At 30.0% G+C, this 22,444-nt stretch overlaps 1 protein-coding gene across 1 annotated transcript in view; it reads left to right on the top strand.

The window, feature by feature from the left end:
• The first annotated feature begins 8,552 nt into the window (after nt 1-8,552).
• Nucleotides 8,553-22,444, top strand: part of LOC142330080 (alkylglycerol monooxygenase-like) — a 147,317-nt gene continuing 133,425 nt past the window's right edge. The window contains exon 1 of the mRNA XM_075375128.1: nt 8,553-8,592. Within this exon, the coding sequence (XP_075231243.1) occupies nt 8,568-8,592 (25 nt within the window). The 5' untranslated portion in view covers nt 8,553-8,567. The remainder of the gene's footprint in view (nt 8,593-22,444) is intronic.

Genomic DNA, 22,444 nt, shown 5'->3' with positions numbered 1-22,444 from the left:
ATGTTGAGCCAGTCTTAATAAAAACTCAACATCACGAGTTAGGCTTGCTGAGGAAAATGGATATTTTAATTGTTTTTCTGATGCCTTTACGTCAAAATTATTGCATACCAGAACGAAGCTGACTAAACTATAGCTGATATTCAGCCCTGAAATAGGTCCTTTTACTCTATTCATCACATTGAATGGTTATTTCGTGTCATAATAAATGTAAAGAAATCAACTTTATATGGTATCACTTGTTTCTTGCATGACTTGTATAACACAGAAGTCACAGATCAGGAATTTATAATGTAATCACTTGTTCAACCACTTCATTCTGTTTAATGCTGTTAAAGGAGCAGTTGATGAAAGACATGATGATATTGCTGTTTCCAACTTTTAATTCTGTGTTTTGTAATTCATTTTTTGTGAGCAAGCGTACAGTCAAACTAAAATCTGTAGATGATAATCTCATGTTTATACTAATATTATGAGCAACATAGTCATAATGCCAGAAAATCAGAGAGAAGTGAGCAGCCATACAGATTCAGATTATATTATTGAACAAAATGATTGTCACAACATTTTGGAAACAAAAGAATCTACTACCAGAATTGATGGAGCTTGGGTATAATGAAACTAACAAGGGGCTCAGAAATGGATGGGTGGTGGATTTTTAAAATCATTTCTACAAAAGTTTGCATTGTGGTGCAACAAGTGCCCGAGAGTGGAAATCGACTAGAGGAAACTCTAGTGCAAATATGTTTATAAGATATAGCGCTCCAAATAACAAAATATTTAGACCCTGTTTTTTTTCACCAGAATTCATGTACATGCCATATTTTTCTATACATTGTGGAGAATTGACTTTTCACCATAGCTTTAGATTTTTACTAAAGTAAAACTTGCCAGTTTTTATCCATTTGTTCCAACATTGCATAAGAAGATCTAAACAATTTTTTGTAATTAAGAATTACATTAAACCTGATTAAAGTTTAGATATTTTAAAATATGATAAAGGCACCGCAGTTGTTATGGTAATTTTTTTTACTTCTTCTTACTTAGGAAGAAATTGTAGTTTGAATAAAAAGTCAATAAAATAATTATAGACATTTATATATGTCATTTGTCGTCAACAAAGTATTGAATGCAACAAGATATGAGATCAAGTCCCACAAAACGGCATTGCCATTCTCAAGAAAAAAGCATTTCACACCGGGCTTAATAAGGAAAGCGAGGGCTGAAGCAATTACCCCATTGTCTTCTACCCAGAGTAGGCCGAGCCCACTTCAACACAGGAAATCTTTCACCTGTACAAGCGACACACCTTTACTCTGTTTAACATTGGGACTGGTCGTGTTTGTAAATCAGTATTCTTAATGAAAGTGAAAGCAATTTTATCTCTTGCATCTGTTGTGCTTTATATGCATCACCACATTGTGATTGTGACAGATTATGAAATTAAACAACTTAAGATACAACTTCTGCTAGGTCGCAGAGAATGAATCGCAAAATGTACCTCACAGTTGGGAACAGTAGCATCATGTGTTGCATCGACTACTCTTACCAGCGTTAAATCGAATGAAATGAATGAACATATTATTAGAGTATAGATAGCTGATTGGTGACAGCAAATTATCCACTTTGCTTCTACTTACTAAAACTGTAATTAATTCTTCTAATCTAATATCATTGCAGATGTAAAATAGTTAATTAAAATTATTTGTTTTAAATAAACATACAATTAATCAAATGTTTCATTAAATGTAAATAAAATACTGTTTGTTTAAATTTAAACATATTGTCAGATATTGAACAAACACTGTCGACACAGAATTTGTAGCTAACATGTTGCACAACTGTCTTCACTGTAATTTGGGTGCTGATTTCAAATATGCTATTGAAATTGTGTTATTATGTAAAGGTTTTACATAAATCGTAAATTTGTAATGGTTTTTTTTTATAAGAAACTCATTTTGATCTACTGCTCGTTACAGTTCAGAGTAGTTTCTGTATTTTTACTTTAAAACAATATGCAGACATGCTTAATAAAGAAAACATAAATAAATTATATATTCACATTGTATCATGAAAATTAGACATGTTTGATGACATCATACAGACATCTGTATTTTTATTGACTCTTCTAAAGTTAAAAGTTAAAAGATAAAACATCAGATCAGTGTTACAAACTGAGCTCTAACCATTACAAATCAATAATATTTATTACTCATTCCAGTTTATTCACAAAAGAAAAAAACATTTTGCCATCTGATAAGAAAGCCTCAAAAATGTTATCATTGAAACAATTTTTTTATTAAAAAAAAATTAAACTGACTTTAAAAGTCAGTTTAAAGACTCATATTCCGCTGTACTATTATACAAATATAAATAAAAACTTGATCTACCAAGTACAGAATAAAATTAAATCAGGCAAGATGACGCTTACTGTTATCACATATTCACAAGAGTACTTTCACCATTTTCTCACATCTTCACTTGATACAATCTTTATATTCATGTAAAATTACATATAAATACACACCATTAACGAAATAAATACTTGATAAATACAATAAAACAGAATTTGCTAAAACTTTAGATGTAAACTTTAAAATCAAGATTAAAGTTAAAAATTCCATATATAAAAATGTCATCAAATAATGAAAATATTAATTAAAAGTTAAAATGATAAATAGTTAAAAAGAATGAGTTTATACACACACACAAACTCATTCAAGTGTGTGTGTGTGTGTGTGTATTTTGGCTAGTCAATATTATATTACTCTAGAGTAATATAATTCATTCTTTTTAACATATTTATCATTTTAACTTTTAATTACTATTTCTATTATTTGACAACATATTTTTATATATGAAATTTATATATATATATATATATATATATATATATATAGAAATTCTTTTGTTAGATGTTATTCATTTACAAGTTTTCCCTGTGTCTAGGTAATGAAATGAATATTGACTGGTCAAAATGTGTCATGTTCAAGCCAAAAATTGAACTCTGAAATAATATTGTTATATTACTTTTAATTTAACGTAAAAATCATTCTCATTCATTAAATGCCCTGTAACAAACCTTCAATCTGCATAGTATTTGTGAAATTATTTTTAAATTTTCAAGTTGTTATATTACTTATTATTATTATTATTATTATTATTATTATTATTATTATTATTATTATTATTATTATTATTGCATATATTACATATATTTGTAATTATATATAGTATAATTAAATATAAGTAACCTGTAAGTTATAACTCTGAAAAAAATTAAAAAAACATTTTTTAGAAAAATCAAAAAAATTCTTGGAAGATTTGGAGGTGGAGGAGCAGAAATACAGATACAAAAAATACAGATTGTTTTGAATTTTTTAAATTATTTTGCATTTTAAACACAGCCTCTTTCTTCAGTATTCATCACTTTTTAACAGAAGTAATTTTCAACAGAACAAGGCAGTGTACAAAAATTGTACAGGTATATATAGTAGAAATAATTTTGACTGGCCTCTGTAGCCTTATAAATTGATGAAAAATTCCCACCACAGCTCTGTCATTCATAGTGATGAGTATTTTTATATAACTCATAACCAGATGATGCTTTCAGTATTAAATTAATATTTTTCTAAAACTATGGAGTTAAATGCTATTTTGCTAATTACCAGCCAACAGCATATGGAATAATACAATTTTTATTTTATTTTATAGACAAAATCATCATCTTTGGGGTGTGATGTTAGTAGCAGTAGTGAAAGATGGAGCAGTCTCTCAATGGAGATACCACTAATGCTAAAATAGAATTAGAAACTGAAAGGTTACATGATTGGTATGAATCATTAAACAATCCTGAACAGAAAGACCTCATGAAGACCAGATAAAGCTCACATGGCCTTTCAACCAGAAGTGTTTCTTCATGCCCTATGGTAATTAATATTTTATTTATTGTTATAAATGTATCTATTTATTTAGTAGTAACTTTTTTCAAATATTTTGATAATTTGATGAAGTGTGATTGTGTTAGAGATGCATTGCTTATACTGGATTATGTAGTTCTCTCCATTGCTTGATGTAAGGAACTAACATGATTTTAGACATAGGAGTGATATAAATTTACTATATTCTTTTCCACCAAGATATTTAAGGAAGAGGCAACAGGAGTGTACTGAAAGATTGAGTTTGGTTTTTCTGTACATTAATAATAATCCTTCAAAGTGTCAGACCAAAGGAAGTGTGACAAAATGGAGTGCACATAAAATGAATCAAATAAAAGTGCAGAACTCCTAAGTGTTCTGTGAGAACAAGGAGTTAGGGCACTGACTAGCTGGAGGTGAAAGAGGATAGGAAAAATAAATGTGCTGAGATGCAATAATGGAGAATGTTATGAGAAAAGTGAATATATAGATAAAGAAATTATGAAATAAATTATAAAGAAATTATATATAGATAAAGAAATATTGATTTAATGATCAGAGGAAAGGAAGTTGAGTGGAAAACTAAATGAAAAAGTGAAGGAAAGTAGCTTAAGAGGGGAAGGAATTTAATCTTCATATCCGAATCCAGTGAACTGCAATTTGTACTTGATAAAAATGTTTGCGATGTAAATATTTGTTGTATTGTGTTTTTTATAATTTGACTTATGTAGTGCGCCTGAAGTACAAGAACTACTATTTGCTTTTTCAGAAAGTAATACTGTTTATTATAAAGCTTTCTCTGTGTTGAATAGAATAGTGACAGAAGGGCTAAACATCACCTGCATTTCAGTGCTTGACATGCTAATGTGAAATAGTATATTTACCTTAATGAAGAAGGTTATAGGAAACTACTTCACTTCTTACGTGGCTTTCTTATCTTGTTTCATCTGATCTTTGATATAATTATAAATAAATACAAATTCATTTTTTGTTATTTAAGTTTCATATTATGGCACCTATAACAATTTATTTATGGTACCTAACAGACATGATGCAAATTATTACTCTGTTTCATACCTCGTAAAGGATAATTTATAAAACAACATATTGATTATGATAAAAATTTTGTAGTTGCATTTGGATTCAGCATCAAAGAATACATAAGAATAAATCAGCATATCTTAGTAACAAAACTCTTACAGACAAATAAAATTAACAATGAAGTGTTGTAATTGTAAACATCCTCCTTTACATGATATGACTGCATGCTCAGAGTGACAACCTGACAGTTCAGTTTTAGGTTTTCTGTCCAAAAGTTTACTCATTATTTATGTGAAAATTTTTGTAAATATTTCTAATTTTTGCCTGGCATAATGAAATATGTTAACATGCAAAAATTAAGAACAACTAGCTCTTAAGTTGCTTGGAAATTGTTCTTCCAGAGACCATTTTGAATCAAATTATGTCTATCCCTCTTCAGTAGACACCAACAATTACTCTGAAGAACTCTATACAATAAAGCATGTCATTCAGGTTAATGGCGTCCCATCCACAATTATTTGACAACATAATAAGTACAAAAGAGAACAAAATCATTAAAATATTGCCAATGGAAATACATACACCAACTAACAGTCATTAAAAGTGCCAATATTTTTACGGAAGATTACTTATTCTGTACTCTTTTGAAATGTCTAACAAAATAAATAATGTAATAAACTAAAAAACACACAATGACAAATTGTCCGTACATTTTTTGTGATTACAATAAACACTTTATCAGATTGACTTTTTTTTTATTTTTCTGTTTAGCCTTGAGAACAAATGTATTACTTCAGAGGATGATATGTATAAATGTAAATGAAGTGTAGTCTTGAGCAGTCTCAGGTTGACCATTCTAAAGTGTGTGGTTAATTGAAACCCAACTACCAAAGAACACCAGTATCTAGTATTCAGATCTGTATAAAAGTAACTGCCTTTACTAGGATTTGAACCTTAGAACTCTTGACTTTGAAATCAGCTGATTTGCGATGACAAGTTTATCACTAGACCAACCCAGTGGGTTTATCAGATAGAATGGATCTGTACATTTGCCCACTAGCATTAAGTGCTTATACAGGCACTCAATAAAACAGAATGGAAACAGCTTTTATAAACTATATCATAGTAATTGAGCAGACATACAAAGACATTATGTAGTTTACACACTGAAATATAGCTCATAAAAATTGAGAACTTACAAATGCATGCCATGAACATGTAATTTAGATCTAAATTTAAAAATGAACTAAATTTAACAAAAACACAATGTAGGTTGAATATTCAACTTTATACTACTTTTTAAGGTGATTTGGTCCTGTATCGTATGTTACACCAGTATGTCTACCAAAGAAGAACAATTCACAGACCTCTAGAACAATTTACAGGTAATTTAAAAGTGACTTGATTATAAATTTTTAATGATTTAAAAAATATTTTTATGTTGAGAGAATTTATGTAATTTTTGTAATTAATTATGTATGAAATAATTAACAGACTGTTAGAGGCACTCCACACTGGAGGAATATTATTTTCACTGTTAGCAAACTTTTAATATTAATTACATAATCTATGAGAGCTGCTTACTAAACTTAGCTTTAACTGTTGTTTATTTTTTGCATCACATCAGTAATTTTTTAACAAGAGTAGCACAGCTTTACAAATTGTTTGTTGTTAAGTTAAGGTATTCCAGTTACCCTCTAACACTATGTAATGATCAGATCCATTGTTGTCCCTAAATGCAACTCCTAACAATTCATACCTAAAAAAATTAAAATAGTTTGCATTAACTGTTAAGAAAAGAACTAAATTAAAATATAAGTATGATAATTAATTATAAAACCCTATCACAGTTGCTCAAGTATATTAAAAGTAAATACAATGTTGTGAAATTAAAATAAAAGATGTAAGACATTTTACACTGCAAGAAGTTTAATGACAATGAAGTGGTCAAAAAAGCGGTATATGAAGGTTCAAATAACAAGATAAAGATTTCTATGCTGCAGGAATCAGAAAGCTCACAGAATGGTGGGACAAGTGTCTAAATGTTGCTGGTGGCTATGTGACTATGTTGAAAAGTAATGAAAGTTTCATTAACTTTGAATAAATTGTTTTTTCTCTACATCAGTTTGTCTCGTTAATTATTTAATGTCCCTCGTATAAAATTAATATAACCACATATAGTAAAATTAATAAAAAACATGCCAGTTTATGTAACCATGTTTTTAATGCGTTTCTAAAATAATATATTGGATTCCAAAAATCAATTACCAACATTGAATATAAAATCTGATAATTATCATGATCAATTTAGTTAAATACTGTTTATAGCTAAGCTAGTTATTAAAATATAATGCCAAATTATCTAGTTCATTGGTTCAAAATTTACCTGTTAGTTTTAAGTATGTGTGTATTTACACATAATTTTTTTTTCACAAATTTTTCTAAATATTCAATTAATATATAGTTCTAAAGATTTGTATGCTCTTAAATTTAAAAAACAAAAATACAGGTACTGTTGAATTTATCATGCTATCCAATTTTATTATGTTTATAAATTTATGTTATTGAATATTTAGTATCTTCTTTCAAGTATAGAAAACTAATTTGCTCAGTAAATAAGTCCATGATTATACTATATTATACTAGAGATTAAATTTTGTTCCTTTAAAACAACACTTATCTTCAAGCTGTTCATTATAACAATGGTTAATCATGTCAACTTAGAGAGGACCTTTTTCGTTGTTTATCATATGACTTGCTAATGCTAATTTATCATTTTGATCAATGAAGCAGAAGGGGGCATGACATTAAACAATAATAAAATCATTGAATCTGGTAGTGTCAATTTAAGAAAATTTATTTGGTTTTGATTAGACTCCAAAAAGACAGAACACATCAGTTGCTATTAAGGGAATTAGTTAACTTTAAAAGGTAATATCTTACAATTACAAATAATTATATGAAATTTGTTAACTTTAATAGGTAATATCTAACTGACCTGTGAACCTAAATGGGTAGAGATTAACATGCAGTATCATTCTAATTTTACATTTTCTTTTGTTCAAAGCTTTAGAAACATAAACATTCTCTACACACTACAAACACTTTCTTCATTAAGTAGCAACAGTCTGCTAAGACAAATTATGTTTTAATTAACCTATGGTTAAATTACATTTCAGTGCAATTAAATAAATATGGCTTACACTAAATTCAAACCCAGTAAGATATTCAATTTACTCTAAATCTATTTAGCTTCAGTGAGTCATTCTTGCACGATGAACCAATGGACAATCTGCCTGTTTAATTATACAATTTGAGATTACAATAAAACTCCTCAAATTCTAACAAAATTAATGATGAATTTAAAATAGATATTGAATTATAATAATAGATTACTAATCAGATTAATCTTTTACTAACGTCAACCATGTTTTTTAGACTGTATACTTTCTTCACAAAAACATGAGCTTGCCGTAGTGATAGACAAGAGATGGCCCAGCTTGTTGTAAGAAAAAGTATCAGAGGAATTTGGCTACCCACTGGAAGAAGAAGAGAGAGTCAAGATCTTTATCCTAAACTCCAAGGGTGTTGAGAGGAGTCAGTTTGTCGGAGATGTGTGTGCTGTGGCACTGTGAGGGTGAGGAAACTGAATGGTGACAAGCCATTTTGTGTTATAATATAGTTTTTGAAGATTCTTTTCTAAATCAATCAATTTTGGCCAAATTGTTTCTAGCCATTTTTCTGGCACACCAGTTGGAGCTGCTGCGGCCTTGCCGCTTATTTTCCCCAACACAATACTGTGACGCTGACGGAACCGTTGCATCCAAGCTGAAATTATTTCACGTGGTTTACAGAATTTTTCAGAAAAATTGTTCCCCTTAGTTTGTAATATAGGGCCACTAATAGGGATATTACTAGTCCGTTGGTATTTAAACCATTTTAACAGCGCTTTGTCTATGTCATTATGTTGACTAGGCCACATTTTTTTTTGATTTCATAGAATTTTATTCTAAATTTATCTTAATTTTTTCATGGTTCTTCCATTTCTTTGATATTGTCGAATGACCTACACCTAATTCTTGGGTAGTATTCTTATTAGTTTCACCATTCCTTATCTGGCAGATAATGTGCTCCTTTTCCTCTATAGTGAATGTTTTTCGTGAACTCATATTTAAATCACTATTAAATGAATTACCACCTCAGGATACGTAAAATAAAATACTGTACCCATACGATATGATACGCTCATAACAAAATATTAATAACTCAATGTGGCTGCTTCAGTTTACAATGATCTGGTACAGGAAGAAGATAAGAAAAACAAGAGCTATAGTACATTATGTAGGTAAAAAGGGAAAGGTGATTCATTTTAACCGTCAAAATATTTCTGTAGCTGCAATGTAGGTATACTACGTCACTTCCATCCATCATTATAAGCGATAAAATGTTGCATTGCAGTAGAAAAATAAGTCATAATTACCGATATGTCACTACAACCGATATAATTATAAACAATATATATACTGTATTTATGTATTAATAACCATACCAAACCAACCAAGAGACAATTTTCTGGTCACTATATCTGATATCACTATAAACGATATTTACTGTATTTTAAATGCTAAATTTTATTTTAATAAAAAAAATTTAATAGATTTCAAAATTACATTTGTGTTCATTCCCAAAAATTAAACCTGTCGTATTATTTCAAGCATAATTTTTCTAATTTTGTTTTTTTCTCTGAAATAATTACAGAAATTACAGTTCACATTATTATTTACAGTTTATTTTAATTTAATTCTGTATATGAAATAATGGTGTTATTACAATGATTGTGGAATCTTGATAACATGGTTGTTTTACAACATTTGGAATATCTCAGGTGTATTATCCTAAAAGTTGAAGGATAATTAAGTAAGGAAAACATCAATAACTGAAGCCATGTTTAGTAAAGCAGTTTCTGTAAATCATTAAGTAAATGGATACTGTCTAGCTACAGTTGGAATTTATTAGTTGTATTACAGTTTATGCCACTTAGAAAAATGTAAAAAAAACTCAATTTTTAGAAATAAAAATGAAACTCAATTGATAAAATAAAAATGCATTTACTATTTTTAATATATAAAAAGTGAAGCAGTGAATGTAATTGGATTTTTGTAAAAGATATTTCTTAAATCACTCTATGGGAGTACAGTTATTAATGAAACAGTTCAGTTGTATAATAGAGCGTATGTGCTTGGTTGCACTTAGGTCGCACTTTATTTTTTGAAAGTCATTAGCATTTATAAAATTTTCCTGAAGAACTGTTTAAGCCAGGACAATATTCTGTAATTTTTGTTGAAGATTAGTGATTATATTTGATGTGAATCCAGGTGAGTATAGAGACACTGAGCGAAAAACATGACTGCAGAAAAAAATTTTTATAGTTATTTAGCTATTCATTTTTAACCGCTCTTCTCTCAGCTGTATTAGAATTGGCTCAAATGGATATTTAAAAAATTTTCAAAATATAAATTAATTAAAATGTTAGTTGAATGGTGTTAATCTTAAGAATAATTAACTGTATGTATTTTTATTCATATTTTAAATAAATATATATACAGATGAGCCAAAAGTTATTGCAACTCAATAATTAGCATTCTTAAAAAAAATTTATTAACATAATATACTCCACTATATTTTGTAGGTGAACCAAAAGTACATTTATATTTATATTTATTTTTCTCATGATAGGTGTCAGAAATGTCCTCAATCTGCTACTGCACATGTGTCAGTTTCTACTTTTTGGATGGTCGCTGCATTTATGTGGGATATCTCATCTTCGATGTTGGTGCTTGAGTCGGTTGATTGTATGAGGGTTGTTCTTATAGACATTACCCTTAAGATGTCCCCAAAGAAAAAAGTCAGAGGGGGAGTTAAATCTGTTGATCTAAGCGACCACAGTCCACGAGAAATAATGTGTTCCCCAAAGAACTCTCGCAAGATTATTATTTTGTTATTCGTTGAGTGCATCATTGCACAATCTTGCTGCAGCCAGCAGTCTCATTCATCAGTCTTTAACAGTGCCATGAATTACATGATGATGTCCTGGTAATGTTCAGCTGTTAATCGTTTCCGTGAAAGTATTGGGCGTACAATTGTTTTCCGTTAAATCGGACACCAAATTCCAACCTTCTTTGAATGTAAAATTCTCGTGGAAAATGTGCAGGTTTTCTGAACTCCATTATATGTTGTTCTGGCTGTTTATGTAGCCACTTAGATGAAACCATGCTTCATCAGAGTAGAAAACATAATCCAACACCCTAATCGAAAAAGTGCAAAAATCACTGACAGTAATGTAGTCTTTTTCATCTATCAGGTTCCAGAAGCTCACACACAACATATATATATATATATATTTTTTTTTTTTTTTTTCTTTATTGTTTAATAATGTTTCTAATTTGTCGATACAGTAGACATGTCAGCAAAGTGGAATTTAGAAATTGTCCAGACAGAACTGGAATTTGAGTATTCATATAATGTATAATTGCAATTCTCGTAAAATGTTAGCAATAACCATGAAAATATGTTGTGAAGTATCAAACAATTATTACACAAAAGTAAAATTCTTTGGAAAATAATATTTTATTGACATTTTATCAAAATAATGGTGAATTACAGAAAAATGTTTTTCACTAGTGTAGTCTGTGACCAGATATATTATTTTTGAAGTGTTTGCTACACCTGTTAGTTTGACAAAAATTGGATCATGTTTTGATAATTTTTACAAGCAATGCAAGAGCAGCAGCAGGTATCATAAAGCTGGATTGTGAACAATAATTTTTATTGTAGATTAAAGAGTAGTTTGTTTTATTTAATTATAAGTTTATTTACTATAAAACTTTTATTCTATGAGAATTAAATTTAAACATGTGATTTCAAGCAAACACAGTTTGCTTGACTTATCAGTTTGCTTAAGACCTTATTTTAAATTTCATTTAATTTGTAACTACCACTTAACTTTTCAAATTTTTCTAATTCTATCAAAATCAGAATTTGGAAGTAAATTAATAATTTAAATACAGTGAAAGTTGGTAACATTAGTTTCTTTTTTAGGTTTAAAAAATGAAACATAACCTTACCTATTATATGTATATAATATATATATTTATATTAGCAGACAGTTGTAAGTCATTTATCAAGTTAAATCACAAACTGGGTCAATTAACATGTTTATTTTAGTTTGTTGTTGTAAATAGTGAAGGATCTTTGAGGGAGAACAGAAAACTAAAATTAAATTCTCCTCTAACACTTCAATAAATGAACTAAGAATATTGTCAACTTTAAGTTACAATTCTACTAATTAGGAAAGCAATAGCCCATACAACTGACTAATCCTAAACAAATCTAGACTGGAATCCATTAGCATATCTTAGTCTTGAAATGGATATTTGTGAGTCCTTCATAAGAAACAGCAGATTGCTGTGTTGAAGAATAATTGATATAAAATGTTTATGACCGTGTTAAATTGATCATAAATAAAACAATTATGATACGAACCACCGAATTATTAATTTCATTACTTGTACGTTTAATCCACAATGTTTTTACTTTATTTTGATGAACCTAAATGGAAATAAAGAAAACATTATAACTAGTTCAAACTTGAAATGCATTTTGATAAAAATTTAAAATGTAGTTAATTTTAAAACTTGCAACTAAAAAATGAGATGTATTTTTCAAAATATATCTTTTTTGAAAATTTTTTTAACATGAAATGTTAATTATCCACTATTTGGGTTCCATTAAATTTTTTTTTTTCTTAAAAGAAGTATTAGATAAGAATAATTTATTCACTTCTGATCTCCAGCTGTGATTTCAAAATATGTTTTCTTAGTATAAAATTGTTTAACTTTGTAATATAACCTTATACACAGTGTCCCCCAAAGAAAGTGTGAAAATTTCAGTACACGTTCTACTGGTAAAAATAATAAAAAAAGTTCATATAAATATAGGTCTGGAAACTGTTTGTTTTCGAGTTACGGCTAACAAAAGATTTTGTAAGAATTTCAACTGACCTAATAAAAAGAAGCCCTACTATAATTTTTGGGACCGATTAAGTTGTAAAGTTGGTGATTTCTGATGTAATTTGAGGTGGGAAATAGGATAAAATAGGTCCTAGAACTATAATTCGTGTAGTTTTAAGATATCCGATGTAAAACAAAAAATTTGGTGTCGAAAAACAAGTTTTTTTTAGGTTTGTAGCACAGTAGCTTTGTTAAATGACCAATAAATGAGGAGGATTTAGTAACAAAACTTGTAGAGAATTTAATTCTGAGAAAGTTAATGTAAATGCAACCAATAGACTATTACAAATGGGTTTTTTATTGAAGCAAAACGGGCGAAAAATAGAAAATTGTATTAATTTTTCTGTACCGAATAAGTTTTCCTAATATAGCAAAACAAAAAATAAAATACATGAAATGATAGATGGTAACAGATTAACAAACCTCAGTTACAGTAATTGTTCGAAATTCCCCCTTTCCGATGTATGTTGTAAGTGGTAATTCTGCTCGATGTAAAATAATAGCGGTGGCTTTTCGTATCATCTCAGGATTGTTTCGTATAAATTCAATAATAGCATTTCATATTTGATAAGTAAATTTCCTTTAGTATTAACTTTTTGTTGGTATACTATCGTTTTCATGTGGTCCCAAATGAGAAATAATCTAGCACGGCTTCAAGTCAGGTGATCATGGTGGCCAAACAATTGGTTCATAACGTCCAATCCAGTTTAAGAAATTAGCATTCAAGTGATTTCTAGCTACTAAAGAAAAATATGGCATTACACCATCACGCTGGAAAATCATTTGCAGTCTAGTTTATAAAAGTACATCCTCCAAAAGGACCGGCAAATTATTTTTCAAGAAATGAACGTATGCATTTCCCGAAAGTTTTTATTGAAAACAAATGGTCCAAGAATTTTGTCGTAAATAATGCCACACCAAATATTAATATGAATTCTATGTTGGAAACTAGTTCCGCAGCACCATGTGGATTGTCTTCGTTCCATAAATGACTATTTTTAGAATTGAAGACTCAAAAAGACTTGTAAAAGTGGCTTCATCAGTAAATAAAATTGAATTTACGTAATTAGCGTTGGCTGGAAGCCAATGACAGAAGTTTAACCGGTAGCGGTAATCTGTTTGAAAGAACTTTGAACCTTCTGCAGGCGGAAAGGATAAAGATTCTTTCTTTCGGTGGGATGCGCCACACTTTATTTTTTAACAAACCAGTGCGACATGAAATTCGCTTTATACTAGTGTCCGAGTTACGCTGAATATGGTTTATCACACGGTGATTTACTTGGCGGTCAACAGAAAACGAACACGTTAGAAATGACCCTTTCGTTCGTAAACGATGACACCGAAAAATAAGTTTTGTATTTGAAATCCGCCTTCCAGCAAATCTCTCATGATATTTACGTCAAGCAGCTTCAGAATTTCCGTTAAAAAATTCATAAACAAAAATGATATCTGTATTTTCCTTGTTACAAAATTGAAACGGCATTTTTTACACTACGATATTATAACACTACACTGTATGGTGATTTATGACAACAGATACAAACGAAGTACATAGTTTTGATTGTTGACCAGATGTTAGTGTTGCCAACGTATACAATAAAAATTTTTCTAAAATAGCATACATTTCAATTTAGTTTTTTTATGTAATTATTTCGTTTTACCTGTGTAAATTTTGTAATTAAAAAGAATGTTTATTATGTATACAAAGAATAAATTCGACGTTCTGTTTATTTTTCGTCTAATTTGCTTCAATTAAAAACCGACTTTTAAAAGTTTTTATTAAATATATTTACATTAATTTTCTCAGAATTAAATTCTCTACTAGTTTAGGTACTAAATTTTCCGCATTTAACAAAGCGATTATAGTACTACAAACCTAAAAAAAGTTGTTGTTAGACAACGAATTTTTTGTTTTACGTCGGTTATCTTAAAGACTACTGGAGTTATAGTTTTGGGACCTGTTTTATCTTATTTCCCATTACCTTGTTTTTCCTATTACCCAATTTTCCAGCTTATATTATATAAGAAACTACCAACGTTACTCCTTAATTTGGGTCCCAAAAATTACAGTATTTTATTACTGTATTAAATTACTTTTATTAGATATCTGAGCTTGAAATTTGCCCGGATTTTAGCGCTTGAAATTTTTAGCTAGTCGTAACTCAAAAATAAAGCATTTCCAAACCTATGTCTATATGAAACTTTTTTCATTATTTTTAGCAGTAGAACATGACCTGAAATTTTCTCCTTTTCTTCGAGAGACGCTGTATATATCACACATGCGATTCAGTCTCAAATTCTACCTCAAGTAAATCCGCTTACAACAAATAAATTAAAAAAAATTTTTTTTTTAAATTCCAAATGAAGTTTATTAAACCATTTATGTGCTGTTTTAATCGACCACTTTTTTCCATTTTTAAGGTAAATCATAATCCCGTCACTGAAGAACTTATATAATAAACTTCAATAAACAATTAATGTAATAAATTTTATAGCTATTAAATCGAATAAAATGTACTGAAGAAGAATAAATTATTGTAATGTTTTACTCTTGTCATTCTGTTTAAATAGTGGTACAATTTATATTTAGATAAATAAAAATATTAATAGATATTGGATCAAAAAATTCAATGACCTTACAAAACGTATAATCTTACACAATTATAATTAAAACTGTTAAGAAAAATCAAAATAAAGTTGTTAGTTGCTTACGTATAAATCGAAAATAATATTGAAACTGTTCACTACCTTACAACGCCCCAGTAATTCTTCAAAATTCCATTCACCGTCTTTATTTTACTGTTATACATTATAATTAAGAAAAATCATGATGTTAATTAGTATATATAACATTAGCATTCAAAGAAAATTTTGATTATTTAATTTTACGTAAAAACAAAAAAAATAAAATTATTTGATTACGCCCACAAACAAGTTTGAAGAGGATCAAAATGATAAATTTTAGTTTATTAGTTTTTATCTATGTACGAATAAATAAAAAAAAAAAAAAAAAAATTAATGTAGCTATAAATAAATTTCACCGTCGGATATAAAACATAATTTTTTTCTACAGCGAAGCGCCAGTTAAAGAACCGGTTTTGAGAATTTAACATTTTATCTAACCGTATATGAATTAATCGTTTCGTGTCCGAATTGAAAAGAAAATAATAAATAATCATATAGGAAAATAAATTTACCCGCTCGAGACCACTAATAATTTACTTACACATGTGTGATAGCGCCGAAATAATTTTCAAAAAATAATCATTTGAACCGACAGTCGTATAAAATGAGTTGGGAATCGCCTTCATCTCTATTAAAAAGGTTGTAGAAAATAAGTTCAGGGTCGTCTACTACTTTCCATACTCGTCCGTTGTATAATTTTAAAATACTTGTTTCGGTTAGATTTGGTTGTTATATTATTTTCAAGAATTTTTAAAATTTTTATTGTGAATTAAGAAAGAATTAAAATTTTTAATTATTTTTAAATTGAAAATGTTCCAGTACGATCGAAAAATATGATATTATCTTTTCATTTTACTTTGTCTGAAATGTTTTTAATTAACGACAGCGGTTGTAAATTTTGATTTGACTAATTTAAACTGTAAGAGCTAATACATTATCGGATAAATCATAGCTGTAACGATTTGTTGAATAGATATTTAAAAATGAATCGTAATTTAAAAAATAATTTGTAAATAGAAATTTTTTTATGACACTAACTGCTTTATATCGGTTTAAACTAGATAATGAGAAAATGGAAAAAACCAGTAAGTGATAGAGTCAAGGGGAAGAGAGAGAGAGAGGGCGTGAAAAAAGAGAGATGAAACAGATATGCAAATTTTTTTCAATGTACAAAAATAATACTATAAAATAAAATATCTTTAGAGCGCTACATCTTTGTCAATGAGTTTGTTAAAACATTTTTATTGGTAACACGTACTGGCAATAAATCTGAGGTCGTTTTATTTTACTAAGTCAGTTTACTATAAACCTAGTAATTTTATTTGTTATTAATAATTTTCGTCAAAATACGGAAGAAAAGTTTTCTTTTTATATCTATTTTAAAACTTTAAGCATTGCTAGTATAAAAAATAAAATTTCAGTTCTATATTAACTACGTATTAATCTTTTCTCATTCTTCTTGTCCTATTTAGGTGCTTTTCATTCTATCTAAAGGGATAAAGTGGAAGAGAAGCAGAGAACGGCGAGTAGGAGTACCTCGCACGGGTCATAGTTGATGTGCTCTTTTCGGTCGGAGCTTGTGTTTTATTATTGTGTATTTCGTTATTATTCATTGTATTTTATTTATGTAGTTGGGCGAAATTAGTTTCTGTATATATTAAGTGTATTAATTTTTATGTATATAGGTGATGTTGCATCGTCGGTATTTATGTATGTATTTTGAGTATTTTATTAATCATGTATTATGTAGGCGAGTGTTCGGGTCGGGGCTTATGTTGTGAATTTTATTGTTGCATATTATGCGTTTGTCATAGTAGTTTTCAGTACTGTTATGTACACAATTCGGTAAAAAGAGTATTATCGGTCTTTATATGTAAGAAATTACTTTCAGGAGTATGTTACGTGGTTAACTCATGTAAGGGAAAAAAGTGTGGAGCATAACATTGCTCAGTACATGGAAATTGAACTGAACAATTATTTGCAACTGTGTGGCCGAAAATTATTCCGGGTGACCTCTTGCAAAGTGGGGACTGAGTTAAGATTAAAAAGCGGGTCCGGTCTCCACCTGGTACAATTGCAAAAAAAGGGATAAAATGATATTACAAAAACATTCTTTTTAAATAATCACACTGTATTCATAATTTTTTGAGTTATCCGTTCGTTTTTGAGAAATATATTAATTACCGATTAAAAAATGTAAGTTGAAATATGTTAAAAAAAAATTCGGCTGAGGGTGATAAGGTGATATAAAAAGTTGAGAACTCTTAGTAAAGACGATTTAAACCCACAGGCTTGGTCTAGTGGTGAACGCGTCTTCCCAAATCAGCTGATTTGGAAGCCGAGAGTTCCAGCGTTCAAGTCCTAGTAAAGCCAGTTATTTTTACATGGATTTGAATGCTAGATCGTGGATACCGGTGTTCTTTGGTGGTTGGGTTTCAATTAACCACACATTTCAGGAATGGTCGAACTGAGAATGTACAAGACTACACTTCATTTACACTCATACATTTCATCTTCATTCATCCTCTGAAGTATTATCTAAACGGTAGTTACCGGAGGCTAAACAGGAAAAAGAAGTAAAGACGATTTAAAAATTCCACAAAACATTTTACTTAACAACCGCCACTCTAATTTTATATTAAAGTTTCTAAGCGCATCTTCTAAATCTTAATAAATAATGAAATTTCATTAAAAACATTGATTTACATACGGCCTGGGGCCGATTCAAGAAACCCCGTTATAAAGAAAATTCTTAAAAATCGTTGCGTTTTATGATCCATTGTACAGAGTAGAATTCTGATCATCATAATCGTGTGGGTAAAATTCGACCCCATCCAAGTATATCCCTTCCTTTATTAGTGAAGATTCTACAATACCGAATCATGCCGGCTCGAACAGCAGTTATTCGACGTCACTAGCACCACTGTTGGTTGTTATATTACTACTCTCGTCAATTTTGTTAGTTGTAAACTGTTCATGATTCAATTGAGTACAGTTTTGTTAAATGTCTTATTCGATCGAGTAAAGAGTTGATAGAATGGAAGCTTATATGTGTTCTGGATACTTTCAAGAAACGAGTCAAATATTGGTTGAAAAATTTCTAAATGCCAGTGTTCCAGCAAAGAGTAGCATAAACAATTCGGTTAAACAATGACGTACAACTGGATAAATTTTAAACAAAAAAGCAAATAGGCGATCTTCTCTTAGGATTCCAGAGGCCGTAACTGATATTCAAAGTATTTTTTCCGGTCGGAAAAAACCTTTATTTAAGTTATTACAACAAAATTGTGTGTGAAATATAAACATCTTATCATAAGAGCTTTATGATTTAAAATTTAAACGGTATCGTGTAACGATTGTGCAGCAACTTAATATAACAGACAAACCGAAAGATCTTAATCGTTGCGATTGGTTTCTCAAAGATATTGTCGATGAACTGATAGACACGATGCTGTATTTCATGTCACATAAGACACGGTTACATGTAGGTGGGCATGTTAATTCGCAAAACATCATAATTACCCGATGATTAAAAAAGTCAACGAATGTTTGAGCGTTCACTTCGTGATGAAAAAATCGGTATATAGTGCGCTGTTTCGGGTAATTTCACATGGGATTATTTTTTGACCGGATTGTCTATAAAGAAGTATACAATTTTCAAAGAATTCTACGCACGGTTAACAGATCTTGAAAAAGAGTACGGTTTCTTCCAACGAGACATAGCAACGTGTAACACATCAAACGATTCACTGACACGTGTTCATGCGGCTTTTATACGAGATGAACGAACTGTTAACAGAGGGCGGTTGTCTCCGCGTTCCCCAAATCTGTCTAGGCGCGAATCCGGGGACTCCAACAGAAAGGTGCACCGTTGCGCATGGCCTTCATTTCGAATATCTGTTGTATAGATATGTAAAATTTTGCCAATGTAAGTACAGAATTTAATTTAGTTAGATTTTAATTGTTTAATTTCATACGTAAAACTTTACATGCGGTAACTGTGTATAGTCTGTAGCGGTTTAATAATCTTCAGTTGCCCACTCTGTATAAATAAAAGAATAATGAAAGAAATGGTAATATTTCAAACTTTATGAAAGGTTCCTGGTTACGGAATATTAAACGCAAATATTATATGTAACTAGCAGACCCGACGCTTCGCTATTGCTAGATTTGAGTAAATATATACATTAAATGAACACAAAAGTTTGATAAATCATTAAAAAACTGAACATTGCGGAACTTCATAAAATGTAATCTTTCCCTTTTTCCCTATCCCCTACCTCCCTACCACCCCTATTTTTCTACCCCTTATCTCATCCCCTATTTTCCCTCTATATCCCTTTTTCCCTATCTCACTTTTTCCTTTTTTTTTCTCTTTCCCGCGCATAAATCGGTACAGTAGTTTTTTAATCTATAGCGGAAACACATACGAACATTGTTTATACTCGTATATATAAAGAAGAAAGTCTGTTTGTATATTTGTTTCGTAAATATCTCGACACCGTCACCACGTAGCGGGTCCTTTTTGTACAAAAATATTTATTTTCACGTAACTAATATATATTCTGAATATGAACCAAATCGTACCGTAAATACAATTTTTCAAAATATCTCAAACCCAGCGCCACTTAGCGGGTCCTTTTTTCGCAAACATATTTCTTTTCACGTAAGTAATATAATTTTTGAATTTAGCCAAATCGGACCATAAGTGCAATTTTTCCAAATATCTCGATCCCAGCGCCACTTAGCGCGTCCAAACTAATTCAGAAACCCTCGCGGGCGTGCGAACAACCACCCATCAAAGTTTCATCGCAATCGGATGAATGGTATAGGGACGCATACGGGACAAACAAGCATTCATTTTTATAAATTACTCGTATATAAGATATATTCAACTGCAACTGTCCTATAAAGTTATTCGTACCGATAATTAACTATACTCATTCGATAACTATGCATCTTTGTGCATCATTACGTAATGATGCATTACGTTTTGCATCATTTACGTAACTATTTTTTTTCACTGAGGTCGGCTACTTAATTTTAAAGGTCGACTACATAATAAAACTTATTGAAAACTGTGTTTTAAATCGAATAATTTCCATAGAAATTGCATATTATGTTTTTCCTACAAGGAGATAATGAACATCATCAACTTCACAAAAACTGGAAAAGGAACTGATTTTATGATACTTTATGACTTCTTAATCGATGTATTTTCTTCGCAGATTCTTGGTCCTGATATTACTTCATCGTAACATTTATCGTTTTTAAAACGGACGATAATGTTCCAAGTGAAATATCGAATCGGAACACCGACCGACCGAGTTAACATCACACGTGCTTTCGACGACAGGACGTTGCTGATTGACACCGCACTCATCTCGTTAGAATAGTAGAGAATGGAAATCGGTATGCACCGTTATCAACATCGCTATTAACAGTACGGAAGTTTTAATACCGTTTCATTTTTTAGTTGGTTTTCAATTAACCACACATCTCAGAAATGGTCGACCTGAGAACGTACAAGACTAGACTTCACTTACACACCACTTGCACTCTTACATATCGTCCTCATTCAACCTCTGAAGTAGCCTGCACTACCTCCGGTAGCCTGCACTAGCCTCCGGGAATCACCTGACGGTGATTCCCGGAGGCTAAACGGGGAAAAAAAACTTTCATATCCGCAAACTTGCCGGTCCGATTCTCTTAAAATTTTATAGTGTACATCATTCTCCTTTTATTTTATTGTGAAATTCTTTTCTATAAATCTATTTTACAGCCTTATTATATTAAAAAAATTAAAATATAATGTAAACTAGACAAGCGGACCCGTCCGAAAATTTCGTAATTTTAAATTTTATAAAAATAAAATCGAATCACGTAAACTGCAGTAATAATTTATTTCTAAACAGAGGAAACGTAAGTACAATGATTGCAATGTTTTATTTAACAAACTGTACAGAACATTAGAAAACATGAAAAATACAGCTTCTCCAAAACATCAATACGTTCGTAGGTATATTCATGAACATTAGAGATAATATGAAAAACATAGCTGCTGAATAATGTTGATATATACACATATCCATTGAGTAACACATGTACAATGTTACAGTAACAAACTGTACAGAATATTAAAAAACATGAAAAATATAGCCGCTAAAAAATATGTACTGATTCTGGTTGTATCACAGCGACCAAACGGTAGTGATTGAACGCATCAATGAGCCGGTGAAACAAATTTGAATTTTAACTAACGTTTTTGCACTTAAAAACTTTTTTCATCTTAAATTTATTTGATGCACACTCGGGGGTAATCCCCTATCCAGCAATAACATATTTATGAAGGTTTTTGTTTATGTGGTCTTATAAATTCTGTAAAACTGCAGTCTTTCCTTAGCGTATTATACGGAGAGATTTAAAAGATAACCCATAACCTTGTTGCTCGAATACAAATAAATTTTTATTTAAAAAAGCAACATTTTTCTTTTTATTTAAAAAGAGAAAAGTTTTACTTATTTTTTCAATGCCTGATAATGCGGCCAATCTTCATTATTATAATTGTCACTTTTATTAATCTCTTCGACGATTCTCCAATAAAAGGTTTACCCAGTTGCTTAAACCCTTCGTCCGTTATGAAATGATTTATTTTCTCAAATTTTTTCATCCATCATAAAGTATTTGACAGTTATTTCAAATGTTCATACGTTATTTTTTCGAAACTTTCGGTCG

This window comes from Lycorma delicatula, chromosome 9 (genome assembly GCF_047948215.1).
Source record: "Lycorma delicatula isolate Av1 chromosome 9, ASM4794821v1, whole genome shotgun sequence".
NCBI classification, from domain to species: domain Eukaryota; kingdom Metazoa; phylum Arthropoda; class Insecta; order Hemiptera; family Fulgoridae; genus Lycorma; species Lycorma delicatula.
The sequence above is the reverse complement of the archived record's forward strand: the minus strand, read 5'-3'. Positions and strand labels throughout refer to the sequence as shown.